General features: G+C 39.9%; 1 protein-coding gene across 4 annotated transcripts in view; it reads left to right on the top strand.

The window, feature by feature from the left end:
- Positions 1–529: 529 nt before the first annotated feature.
- PLAU (plasminogen activator, urokinase) overlaps positions 530–13571 on the top strand; it is a 29993-nt gene continuing 16951 nt past the window's right edge. For all 4 annotated transcript variants that reach the window (XR_009763891.1, XM_061634830.1, XM_061634829.1 and 1 more), the window contains exons 1-10: positions 530–628; positions 4744–4875; positions 6126–6183; positions 6808–6912; positions 7555–7729; positions 8073–8164; positions 9053–9245; positions 11846–11988; positions 12777–12917; positions 13409–13554. Coding sequence is in view for 3 of the 4 variants with exons in the window: in XM_061634830.1 (XP_061490814.1) it covers positions 4813–4875; positions 6126–6183; positions 6808–6912; positions 7555–7729; positions 8073–8164; positions 9053–9245; positions 11846–11988; positions 12777–12917; positions 13409–13554 (1116 nt within the window). In the remaining variant the exon portion in view is untranslated. The remainder of the gene's footprint in view (positions 629–4743; positions 4876–6125; positions 6184–6807; positions 6913–7554; positions 7730–8072; positions 8165–9052; positions 9246–11845; positions 11989–12776; positions 12918–13408; positions 13555–13571) is intronic.

Consider the following 13571-nt stretch of genomic DNA (forward strand, 5'->3'; position numbering starts at 1 on the left):
AGTCGGAAACGACTCGCCCTATAAGTGCGGGGACACCTTTACCTTTTTAAATGAAACGTGAATGCAGTAGACATGAAAACAATCTGTTAACACTTCTATTTTTGTCCCTGACCACACTGCTCCAATACTAATTATTCATTTCCTCTTCCAGCAAGGGATGTATTCTGCATTTCCAAGGTAATCAATAACAGAAATTGATAATTTAAGTGTGCAGACAAGGGTCTGCATAAAGATCTTGCTTCAGACACATACAACAGCAGAGATTATGCACCTTTCTGTAGTGAAACTGCAATCCACAACATTTTAGAATTCCCCCACTTAATCACTTGTAAGGGATTTTGTTTGCAAAGAGTTAAATGTCTGTTTTATTGAATCCCCCTAGTGGTGCAAAGCTTCAGGCAGCATGGAGTGATATCGTTCTTGTCATCAAGCTGGAATGCATCATAGGCTAGAGGCATCCAATCAGGGCTCAGGTTGAGGGTTTATATAGAGATATATTTCCTCTGCAGAACAGTCAGAAAGTGAGCACATTGTTGGGATTGGGAGGCTAACCCTTCTGCTGCTGCTATCACTGCTATTGCTGTAATATCACAGAATTCAGTACGGTTTTGGCACTGTTGTTCAACTGGTAAGTTCAAGACCTTTAAATCTTAATTATATTAAATACTAACTTACCCACAGGCAATTTTTAAACAGCCCAGTTGAATGACTAGAACTTTTTAATCATCTAAGACTTTTTCTGTTTTCACTCATCTCAAAGCTTCAGGGTAATATTCCTTTTTAAAGCAGTAAAAACCTCTTTGTGACGGGCTTGAATGTACATGCAAAAAGCCTTGCAAGGTTTTTTTTTTCTAAACAAGAATTGGAAATTTTAAAAGAATAGTATGTTATGATTATACTTCTGTAAATGTGTCTTGCTGTATTTTTAATACTTTTGTTTATTAAATTGCTTTCTGCTATATAGTGCTATGTTATGCAGTCTATTTTGGTTTAGACCCCACTGTAGATCTTAGGATACAGTGTCCAATTGCAGGAAAAATGTGAATGTTTGAGGGTTCCTTTAAAGTTTTGTGAAGCAGCTAAGCCATTTCCCTTTGGCTAAGACTCAGTTTCAGTGTGTCCTTACATGTCGATTGCCATCCAGGCAGTTTTGTCATTGCTTGTAGCTCAAGATTGCTTTTGATTTACATTCACATAATTACGGGGAATGCATTTAGAATGGTGTAGTCCTCTTTTGTTTCTATTCTGAAGTTTTAACTGTAGATGAAGGACTCAAAAGCTGTTTTTCCAGTCTTCTTCGACATCTTGCTGCCGCTTTGTGACCATCCGGCAGGATCTAGCTTAGGGAGTTAAATGCGCTTGCACACCAAGGCACAGATGCAATCATTAATTAACAAGCATCAATTCTGCATTTAACTCTGCCTCTCAAATTTCACTGGGGTTTTGGCACTTCTTTACTTGCACTAAGAAAAAATTCAATCCTGCAGCCCATTGAAAGAGGCGATGAGCTGGCACTAAGGCAGCATCCGTATGCACCGATTTGATTCAATGTGCTTTGCTGGGTCACATATCCAATCTGCATCTGGACCATCTGCACTGCAGGCAGGGTCAGGCACTGGGCTGATGCTGCTGGGAAATACCTAGGAGAGCTGTCAGTACAGCACTGTTGCTTAGCACACCAGCACCGTTTGAACAGCAGCCAACTAATAAGCATGGCAGAAATGGCTATAGTAAAGGTAGTGGGCAACCTGCCACTGAGTACTGGCAAAGCCAGTATTTATACTTCCCGTTCACACATAAGGCATCCAAATACCTACCCTGTATCTATTGTAGAGAGCTTGATGGGCATAAAAACCAGACTAACTGGGATGAGGGGAGGAGAAGAACTACATTAGAAAAGGGAATGGGTTACATCTTGATACTTAGCCAATGTGTGCTCTCTAGATAGGATTTGGTCTGTGTGATATTCATTGAACAGGTTTTGACTGGCACATAATGAAATCAATTTACATGTACCAATGAGCAATGGTTGGGATTTTTGTGGGTGCTTTGTTTTGGTTGTAATATCAACAAGGAGCAATCACGTTTTAATATGAGCAGGTGGTTTCAGTGAAGCTGTGCCCTGCCCTGGATACGATCAGGGCCGGATTAAGCTGAGGAGGGCCCCTAGGCTGATTGGTGTTTGGGGGGCCCTTCTCCTCTTAGGCAGATCCATGGAAACAGCCGCAGGAGGGATTGCAGGACAGGAGCTTCTGAGCCGCCCGCCATCCCATCCCATTCCCCCCGCTTCACCTACTTTTCTGCTTTTTTTGCGGCTGCATACACTGCGTGCTCAGGTTTGCCATCAATCAAGATGGTGGCCGAGGTTTCCCTAAGGGGCTAAAGCCTCTGCCGCCATCTTGGTTGATGGCAGCAATGCGCACATGTACCACACATGCGTGCCATCAACCAAGATGGCGGCAGAGGCTTCATCCCCTTAGGGAAACCTCGGCCGCAATCTTGATTGATGGCAAACCGCAAAAAACAGCGGAGAAAAAGGTAAGTGAAGCGGGAGGATGGCGGGCGGTTCGGAAGCTCTTGTATGGGCCCCCAAGAGCTCCGGGCCCCTAGGCTTCAGCCTACTAAGCCTAATGGATAATGCGGCCCTGGATACGATCTGGAAAGCTGCCACTTACCTGTTGTAAGAAAGTTGCCTCCAAGGAAAGGGTCCTGTCAGGATTCCAGCCCTTGATAGTGCAGAATGGTTTGAATCAGATGCCAGTGCAGGGTGTTCATCTCTTAAGACATCCAGATCAGGGATTGCTCTGAATAGGGTGTCAAGTCTATGTGGGTATAAGCAGGGCTGTGGAGTCAGAGTCGTGGAGTCGGAGTCGGAAGCAATTTTGGGTGGAGTCAGAGTCAGAGTCGGAGTCGGTAGAAATGTACCGACTCTGACTCCGGCTTCAAAATAAATTTGAATTTATATTTTAAAAAATTTGTCAATCAAAAATGTCAAAGAAGCTTCCCATGAAGTCACCATAACTCAAGATGGAAAACATTTTGTGTGTCAGTGTATGACACAGGACCCAGATGAAGACAAATGCTGTGATGCCAAGATCAGCGCATATTCAGGCAGCGATAAAAATGCTCCTATGAGAGCTTCCAATTTAAAAAGACATTTACAGTCCTTTCCAGGGCTGTGGAGTTGGAAGCAATTTTGGGTGGCGTCGGAGTTGGACAGTAGAAAAATAGAGGAGTCGGAGTAGGAGTCGAAGGTTTGGCGTACTGACTCCACAGCCGTGGGTATAAGTAGTCAAATAGGCTAAAACCAACCCAGAGAAGGCAGAGGGAAAAGATGACACCTGTACAAAGATCACCATCTGGATCACTAGAAAGACTGAAGGCTGCTTGAAGTCTGTTTAGAAAAATGCATTGTAAAGTCAGGACAAAGCCGATAGGCAATCCTGATGTAGGAACTTGCCCACACAACAGGACATCCTTATGCAAGTCTTTGAATCCCTATAAATTCTATTTCCTAATGCAATTGTCTTACAGACCAATCCTATACATCATTATATTTAGCATGACTTACTCCTAGGTAAGTGTGTGTAGAATTGCAGCCATTCAGCTCAATCCTATGCTTGCTTACTCAGAAGTAAGTCCCACATTGGTCAGTGGGAATCTGTTTCTCTATGCTTTTGTTTTCTTGTTTAAATTCAGAGCTTGGAAAAGTTACTTTTTTGAACTACAACTCCCATCAGCCCAATCCAGTGGCCATGCAGGCTGGGGCTGATGGGAGTTGAAGTTCAAAAAAGTAACTTTTCCAAGCTCAATTGCAAACTGGGGGAGGGGGTTGGGTTGAAACTTATATCTAAGTCTCCATCATCAGCCTATTACAATGTTTACTCTTTAATCCTCAGTTTCAACAAAAGAGCTGCCTGAATCAAGACGGTAGTGGTTTGTCACCTAATTTGGCAGCAGGAACATGATATGCTCGTTTATTTCCCAATACCTCCATGAAACATTGTGCTGTGTCCCTACATGCAGAGATGAAATAACCCCAGGCTTTATAAAGAATTAGTTCATTGCTTTGCAAAGTAAAGGTGCTGGCTTTTAATGGAGCAACCTCCTAGTATGTGTGAACACTTTTTTTTTTAAGAGATAGACAAACCTAGCATTTTGATTTAAAAAGTAACAATATTACTCTAATATTAACAAATTGCTGATAATCAACAACACACCAAATGGTTTCATTGTTCAGGTAAAAGAGAACATAGCATGCACTGAAATGTTTGTTCATGCACAGCACAATCAAATATGCAGGTCTACTCAGAAATAAGTCTCACTGACTTCAGTGGGACTTACTCCCAGGTAAATGTGTTTAGAATGTAATCCATGCTTTCCTCTGATACTGGCATTATCTTGCAGTTTAACAATCCAAAAGGACACTCAAAAGTATGTTCAACAGAAATCAATGGGACATTTTCATATCACATATTTAGAACAGGGGTATTTGATTAGTTTGAATTCCATACTGTATTTAAATTATCCAGTTGTTAGAAAGATCTTCTATCACACTTCTGACAAAAGAGAGCTCAAGACAAAATTCTTTCTTTAACATTCAAAAGCTGATGAAAGTATTCAAATATAAACAGCATCACCACCACTCCAGTGCAAGGCTATTCAAGTTATGGCATGTCCAAAAACAATTTTTTCCAATCATTGCCCCACATTACTAGCCTGAAGTTATTCTTTTGCTTGCAGAAACCTGGGAAAAGAAGACCCCAGGAACTGAACCAAACTGGTGAAAATAGGAACCTCTTACCCAACACAATGAAGTTACTTGTCATCATCATCTTTGTAATGCTCAGTGTTCTCATCACAGACATAGCATCGGTAAGTTTTGCAACTAGCAAAGACTCTGACTGACAACTGCTTGTGCTTATTTCCATGTTTGACCATAAATGCAAAGCTTCCTCTTTTGCTCATGGACCAAGCTTATTTTTAGCAACTTCTCTCTTTTCTTTTTTGTTTCCTGCTTGTACATGTAGCCAACTGTGTCCTGGGATATTACCTGCCACATCTTTTTACATATTTATTTAAAAGCAATATGTAGCCTTTAGGTTTTCTTTTGCTCCCAGTCATGCGTGTATATTTCCTTTCTGTCCATTCCCTCTCTTAGTCCCACTACACATGCACACAAACACAGACATGCGGACACTTTAGATTTCTTTCTCTGACTTTTTCTGCTCCTTTCATTTCCCTAGACTGCTCCTTCTTCTAATCTGCCTTTTCCAGGTCAGTCTCCTCCCCTTGCTTTTTAAAGCCATAGTCTACTTCTTTTCTAGTCCCCTTAGTTCTTCTACTCCCTCCTTCCCTGCGTCCTTCTGTCTGCTTCTCTCTAGGACCAGAGAAGCTTAGATATGATTCTGCCTGCCCTGTGACATTAGGGCAGCTTAGCCAATCACTGCAGGAGGCTGCTTCTCCACAAAATTATATGGTGCATAATAGAACACAAACATATATATATATATGGTGGCTTCTACAGATACATTCTGCTATGCTTTAGACCACGGGTAGCCAATATGGTGCCCTCCAGATGTTGTTGAACTAAAACTTCATCCATCCCGACCAGCATGGCCAATGGCCAGGAATGACAGGAGTTGTGTTCCAACAATATCTGGAGGCACCACACTAACTACCCCTGCTTTAGGGTCTAAAGTTTAGAGAAAACATCTGTACAATTAGAAACTGCTCACAATCTGTGAAATTTCAGTCCTTTCTCCAGGAAAAGTGACAGTTCTAATTTAGAACAATTAGAATCTCTGCAGTTTAGGCCTATGAGCTATTAAGTTATTGCATCTTACAGGCTGCTGTAGTACCTTGAAAAGACCTTGTTCATCCCTTTGTGGTGCAGTTGTTAGGTGTTACACACAGACCTAAGAAAGATCAAATTGCAGCACATCAATTGTTTCACTGGATGTTTCTAGCCTTCATTTCCCCATCTATCGTATGGAAACAGTGGCCTACTTCTCAGGGTTCTTGTGAAGGAAAATAGTTTTGAAAAAAAGTTGTCTAGGATTTGCAACATCTACATTTCCATCATTCCTTTAGAATAACTTGTATCTGTTATCGTTGTCTCTTAGACTCACCACTGGCAGAAAGGGCACAAGCAAACAAGCAAAACTAAATATGAACATAAAGGTAAAGAACCCTTTGCATATTTTTGTTGCCATCTGAAAACTTGCTATTTGACAAAGAGCCAATTTACTTGTTGCACACATGTAACAAACCCCTGAAGGTCCCTTTCTTGGAAAAAGCTTCAGGACAGGACAACTTGCCGCAAAGGTTTTAATGGGCAGTGCACCTACCTCTTTTATCATCCACTGCTTTTCCACGGCAACACCTTCCCTCTCTGTGGCAAGTCCCCTCTCCCAGATACTTTTCAAATCCCATGGAAGGAAAGACAGCCGATGGAAAAGCTACAGTAGAAAAGTCTCTTCCCTCTTTCTTTTTTGGTTCCAGAAATGTTAAGCAGTATATAAATTATCTAAATACTTTTTAAAATAAATTCTTCCTCCAAGTTTCTTCTCCCCAAAGCTTCTTTTTGTTAGAACAGCCTTCTGGCTGGGACTGATAGGAGTTGTAGTCCAAAATATCTGGAGGGCACGAGGTTGGGGACAGCTGTCTTAAAAGAAAGGTTCACTGGAGTTTTGTTACACACATTTGCATGCAATGTGATGTTTGGCCCACAGTGTACATGTTGTGTAGTGTTTACTGCATAGCTGTGCATTTTATACAAATATTTTTTCAATGTCTTGTTTACAGGTTGTAACTGTTTAAATGGAGGAACCTGTGTCTCCTATCAGCTCTTTTCTCAAATTAAGCGCTGCTTATGTCCTAAAGGATATAGTGGGAATCACTGTGAAATAGGTATGTGATGACTTCACAGCTGTTTCAATTTTATCCAACAGGCCACAGTCTTGAGAAACGAAAGGACACCAAAAAACCCTCCAGTTATCTAAATTAGACAAAGCTATTCTGGACACTTTTTCAAAAGTAACAAGGGATTGGAAAGGGAGGCTTATTAAATTGTAAGCCATTCTGAGTGTTGAAAACTGGCATATAAAAGGCAGACAGAGGGGTAGTCATGTTAGTCTGTTGCAGCAAGACAACAAAGAGTCATATGGCACATTAAAGACTGATACGTTTGGCATAAGCTTTTGGGTGAACTATAGTCTACTCCGTGAGATGCATGAAGTGTTATTCTGAGTTACAGGTATATACATGGTTTGGGAGGGGGTAGGATTGTAAACAGTGAGGCCAGAGGGAAATGAAATGCTGAAGAATACAGTGATAATTACATAGCTAACTGTGATTGTTCACAAAAACATTTGGTAACACAGACATCCTGGCACTGGTAAGCCAATGAACACATTTGAAAATGGAAATGGACTGCCTTCAAGTCACTGTGATAAAAAAAAATTGACTCAATTCAGTCCAGCAGAAATAGCGCTGAACCTGTCAATTGACAGTTGTCAATCAGCACTGACAACCCTCTGGTCTTCTCTCCAGATTCTGAAAGTCAGTGTTATACCGGCAATGGAGAAGACTACAGAGGGACTGAGTCAGTGAATGAGAACAGTGAAAGGTGCCTGGATTGGGACTCCCCTTCGCTACGGAGACAGCCTTATAATGAGGGCATGGAGGATGCCATGAAACTTGGCTTAGGAAAGCACAACTACTGCAGGTAACTGAAATGCAACAGAATATAACATTGTAAGTCCAGTTGCATTCTGTTATTCATTTATCCCCTTACCACAAGATATAACTGTGCTTCTAATATTTGAGTAAAAGAGAATTTTGGCAGGCCTCACCTAATGAAATTCCTTCTTTAGGCAACTATGTCAGGTTCAGGAATCCTATTCAATGTTGTAAATGGTTATACTAGGTGCTTTGCAGGATTAGTGCCCTGCATGAGTATTTTACAAGCGTTACTAATACTGATGGAGAGATTCTGTTGACCCCTACAGGTGGGTGTTAATATTACTGAGGATCAGTATTTCTGAAGGCAATGTTTCACTGTTTTCCAGAAATCCAGATGGCCAATCTAAACCATGGTGTTACATTAGGAAGGGATTTCAAATGTTTTCAACACCCTGTAATATAAATGTGTGTCAAAAAGGTAAGTTATTATTTAGAGTGCCAGATATTATAAACCTCAAAATCAAGGCAAGTTGCATTACAATAAATTCAAATTTTGTTTCAAGAAGAAAAATATTCTGTGCTCCTGAGAGCCAATTTTGCAAACAAGTATCTAACTTACAAGATGTATTCTCATTGCGTTGCAGAGGAGGGGAGGTAGAAATAGAGATAGACAGTACTCACAGGATTGTTTCTAACATGATTAGGGTGTGAAGGTAGTAGTTTCAGGGGAATAAAAATGTTCTGGGTGGGAACCTCGTTCATTTTGTTCGCAGCCTATTCATTCCTCAAATGGTTGCTGCTTCTGCATAATTTTTTCCTTACCCCAGTCATCATCTTTGTGGGAATAGTATTGTCATCACATAGCCAATTAGTTATAAATGAGGAGAAATGAAGCCAGTTCAGAGTGAGGGCAATGCTTCCTCTGTCATGCTGCCGTCATGTTGAAGAAGAACTGTGACGCTGAAGAAATGTGTATTCTTTCTGGGGTAGGTACTGACTTTGGCAAATTAACTAGACAAATATGTTTTGCCAATAGACAGTTGGCATAATGGGTAGAAGGGTTCTTACTTGGTCACCTTCCCTGATGGAAGAGTTTTCTATGTGGAGGAAACATTAAAAATGCAATTCCTCAGCTGCAGTCCAATTCAGGAAGAACATTTCCATATGATTTGGCTGAATGTATAAATCTTGGCCTAGACATTTATGAGGGTGAGCCAAACTGTGCAGATTTTCATGGGGATCTTGCTACTGCTAAGAACCTAGTTTCTATTGGGAAGAGCTAAAGCAGGAGGGCTTTTCTGTTCTATTTATACTATGTATGTTCTTCATTGGAGCAAATCCTTGAGGTTCTTTCTTCCTTTTACAGAACCCACATGTGGCCAGAGGAGCTTTAGCAAGTACTTTAAGATTGTGGGTGGGCACAAGGCAGCTATTGAGTCTCAGCCTTGGATAGCAACCATATTCCAATCCGATAGGAAAGGAAGCAATCAGTTTCTTTGTGGTGGTAGCCTCATAGATGCATGTTGGATCCTTACAGCCGCACACTGTTTTGAAAGCAAGTAAGTACTTCACAAACATCTTTTTTAAAATTCTCCACTTCTGAATAGTCATTTTCTAGATCAAGGCCTGTTATCAACTGTGAAAGACTAATAGACTAAGTGCACAGAACTGTGAACGAGAGGGACTGCTGCTCACTGGTACAGCATATGCTTTGGGTACAAAAGATCTCATGTCCAGTCTCCAGGTTGGGTTGGGAAAAGACTCCTGTCTGAAATCCTAGAGACCTGCTTCCCAGCAATATTGACAGTACTGAGCTAGACGGAGTAATGGTCTCATTGTATAAGACAGCTTCCTGTGTTCCTAAAAGTAGGACTTTTACCTGATTGAAGAAATCTGAATCAATTAATAGACCAATCTTGGGAATGTTTAGGGGCAAATCTCACTAAAGTTAGCTGGGTTTACTCTCAAGTAAGTGGGTTTAGGATTGCAGCCCAAGTCTGCAGTCCTCTACACAATTACCTGGAAGTAAGCCCCACTGAATTCTCAGGAGCTTATGTTAACATTCTCCTGGATTAATTGCCTTATTTACATATATTTTGTTTTGTCATTTCTACTGTAATGGCCATTGACTATAAACAATGAAATCTGTCTGACTAGCAGGCCCACAAACTACATTTTCATAAGTACTAGGGATGGAATCCTCTCCTTTTTTATACTTCATTTTTAAGTATGCCCCCTAGTGGTCATTAACAATCTGATTCCTTTTTCCTCCAATATCTTTTCATTTTTCTGATCTCTGGGGTTTTTTTGCTTTGCAGAGAATTATTAATATTATCAATATCACTATTTATTCATGAGTCTCCACTAGTCTCAATCTTTATTCTGAACTCTGTAATGATTGCCTGTTTACATTCCTTTTCAAGTGCATTGCAGAGCACATTAAGGCAGATAATCAAGTCAGTATTTTCCCCCTGCTGCTTAAAATCAACACCCCATTCCCCTCTGCTGCTTACAATCCTCATTCCTCCCTGCTGCTTTCTGGCTGTCAGTTGCAATCAACACTCCACTGACATCAGTGAAAGGGAATGCACATTTGAAGAGCTTACTTGGAAAGCAGATCGATAAAAATATCACTCACACTACTGATGATTTCAAAGTGAATTTTTAAAAAATAATCAGAAAAAAAGAATGGAAACCAGAGGCAGAGAGGTGCTACTTCAAAATTCTCTCCACAATGATAGAGAATATCAAAAATAATAATTAATCCAATGGCAAATCTGATTGTTGCAGAAACTGAGCCCATCACTAATAAGTACTTGTGTTTTTTAAAAAATGGCTGCCTAAAAAGGTGGGGGTGTACCTTTTCACTTGACAAAAAGTTTTTTACTCATGTAATAAAACCAATTCATAGGCTAAAATTTCACAGTGCTGTACAAACACATTTCAGCTCAAATCCTGAAATGCTTTAGTAAGGCAGAAAGAAAAATGAAAAATTTCTTATTCCAAATGATTGTAGCAACTCTAGATTCTGATACACCAAGGCTGAAATCCTAACTCTGCTTACCTGGGAATAAGCCCTATTGAATTCAACAGATCTTATTTCTGTTCTGAGTAGATCTGGTTAAGTACAAAACTCTGTATGTTAGGTATGGGGGAGAAATTCAATTCAGTTCGCATTTAATGCTGAATTTATCAAATCCACACTTTCCAAAACAGCATGAGAACTAAAAAACAGCTATCCTTTGAAATTTGCACTAATCCAGTTCTCCAACTAAGTAATGTCTGCAAAAATGCATATATTATGGGAAAATGTGCATAAAAATTAAATAAATATATTTGTGAAAATAAAATACAAAATGCATTATATGATGAGAAATTGCTTGCAAAATGTGTACATTAGTTAAAACAGCATAAAAAGTGTTTATTAGGAGAACTTCTTACTAAAATGCTGGAGAATTTTCATGAGGAGCTTTTCAATAAACCCTCAAATTGCTACAGAAAAGGGGAGAACCAAATTTAAGACTGGGAAATGATGATCTGAGAGAAATGAAATTGACAGATCTTTCCATCCCAAGTGTATGCTACTCAAAAGTAAGACCCACTGAGTTTGTACCCATGGAAGTAGACACAAGATTGCAGCCTAAATGCTGGGAAACCTAATAAAAGTCAACCAAGGTTTTAAAAGTTTATTAAATTGTGGGATTTTGCTACTTTTAAATAAGTAGCAAAGTGGTATATCTGTGTTCAACAAGAAATATGTAAAATGAATAGATTTTAGACATGCTTTAGAACTTGTTGGGATGTGAAACAGACTGTTATAAAAAGCAATCTTTTTCTATTATAAGTTTTGTGTTAATATATTTTTGTGTTCTGCTGGTTCAGAATTAGACGTTCTCAGATTTGTGTGTTTGTGTTTTTAAGACAGAACAACTACAAAAGCTGAGAGACATAGAAAATCTTGAATCTTGCCCTTCATCTAGCAAAACAATGAGGTCCAAATAAGAAAGAAAACTGCAAGATAACACTTATGATTTTTTTCTATTAATAATAGTGAAGCAACATAAATATCATGAGGCAGAGAATAAAGGTGACTGCAAGAGAGTGGGAAAGTATGCCTCTTCAGAGATTTATTTGAATTCATGGATACATTTCTTTTCAGGACTGACCCATCCAAGTTGACTGTCATTCTTGGAAAGTCTGAATTGTATATTGATGATACGAGGCAGCAAAAATTCAATGTCGATAGGATTGTTATTCATGAGGAATACTCCCAACAAAGAATGGACTATGATAATGACATTGGTAAAGTGACATCTCCAATTCCGTTTCTATATCATTGCCATGTTTTACCTGAGTATGTAAAAAAAATGAGGCACAAGTATTTTACTTGAGTCCTGCTGCAAAATAAGGGCACATTTTAGTGGGAAATGTCTTAGAGCAAACCACCACATATTTCAATGTCTGCAAACAATATGGGGATGATGAATGCAGGTGATAACTTGGGGAAAGATATAGGTACTAATGGGCTCCCTTCTTTCACCAAACATTTCTGGGGAGTGTTCTATCTGACCATTGTACAGGAAATGTTTTGAGAATCAAAACATCATTTATCCTGTCTCCAGAAAGTGCTTTCCTCTGGGAAGGTCAAGAGACAGCCAAAACAATCCAGTGAACAAAAGTGTTGGACACATTCACACTAATTTGGAGCACATCCCTGTCTGACTTTCAACTTCCTGGCAGTGCTCATGTCATGCCACTTCTGTGTGTGAACTAGGTAAAAACGGGGATGAGGGGAAGGGGGACAGAAGGTTGCATATTAACAAGATCTATATACATTTTATTATTAAAATAATGTATTAATTACTGTCCATTAGTAAAATGAAAGAGTCCCTTTCAACACACATTTTTGTCGGAGCTTACAATCTAAATTGAAGGGGGTCATCAGGGAGGGGCTGTGAATGTGAGTGAATGCAGTTATATGTGATCTGGAAAGGAAGTGGAATGGTAGCTCTGAATATCTATTCTGTTTTTAATCGGAATCAATGGTGGAAGGTTCCTTATATAACATGTACTCTTTATTCCTTCTGTAGCCCTAATAAGAATCCGATCGTCTTCTGGCCAGTGTGCAGAAGAGTCAGACACTGTGAAAACCATCTGTTTGCCATCTCAAAACTTATTACTGAGAGACAATTTCCAATGTGAGGTTTCTGGTTATGGAAAAGAAAAGAAAAGTAAGTGAGCACCTTTTCCATTCCCGTCATTTCACACTAGTGCCTGTTGCGTGGCAGGTGTGACTGGCAGTCTCTTGAGCGGGGATGGAAACCTTTCAGATGTTGCTGGACTACAGTTCCCATCATCCCTGACCACTGGCTATGCTGGCTAGGCCTGCTGGGAACTGGAGTCCAATAACATCTGAACGGTCACAAGTTCTCCATCCCTACTCTCGAAGCTTGCTAAAGTCCGGCAGCTAAGGTTGTGTGTTTTCTCTGTGCCAAACACTCTCCTCCATCTCCCATTCTGTACCAAACAAATTAATATTCTATGTGCACAATAAATTTTGCAAATTTTCATCAGCATAATTTATCTGATGTGGTGTTATCCGCTAGAGTGAAGATTAGGAGTGTATCATGCATGAGGACATTCAGTGAGGCAGACCGAAGCTCTTTCTTTGTTTTCACAATGAGAAAAATCCCAAGCCAAATATTGTGTCTCTTGTTTGCAGCTGCCATTTACTACTCAAGGATCCTGAAATCGACCAATGTGAACTTGATATCCCAGTCTTTGTGTCAGATATACTATGAAGGTCGCAAGGTGAATGGCAACATGTTCTGTGCTGGGGATCCAACATGGAAAACTGATTCATGCAAAGTAAGTTTGTTTATGCA

This window comes from Rhineura floridana, chromosome 7 (genome assembly GCF_030035675.1).
Source record: "Rhineura floridana isolate rRhiFlo1 chromosome 7, rRhiFlo1.hap2, whole genome shotgun sequence".
Lineage (NCBI taxonomy): Eukaryota > Metazoa > Chordata > Lepidosauria > Squamata > Rhineuridae > Rhineura > Rhineura floridana.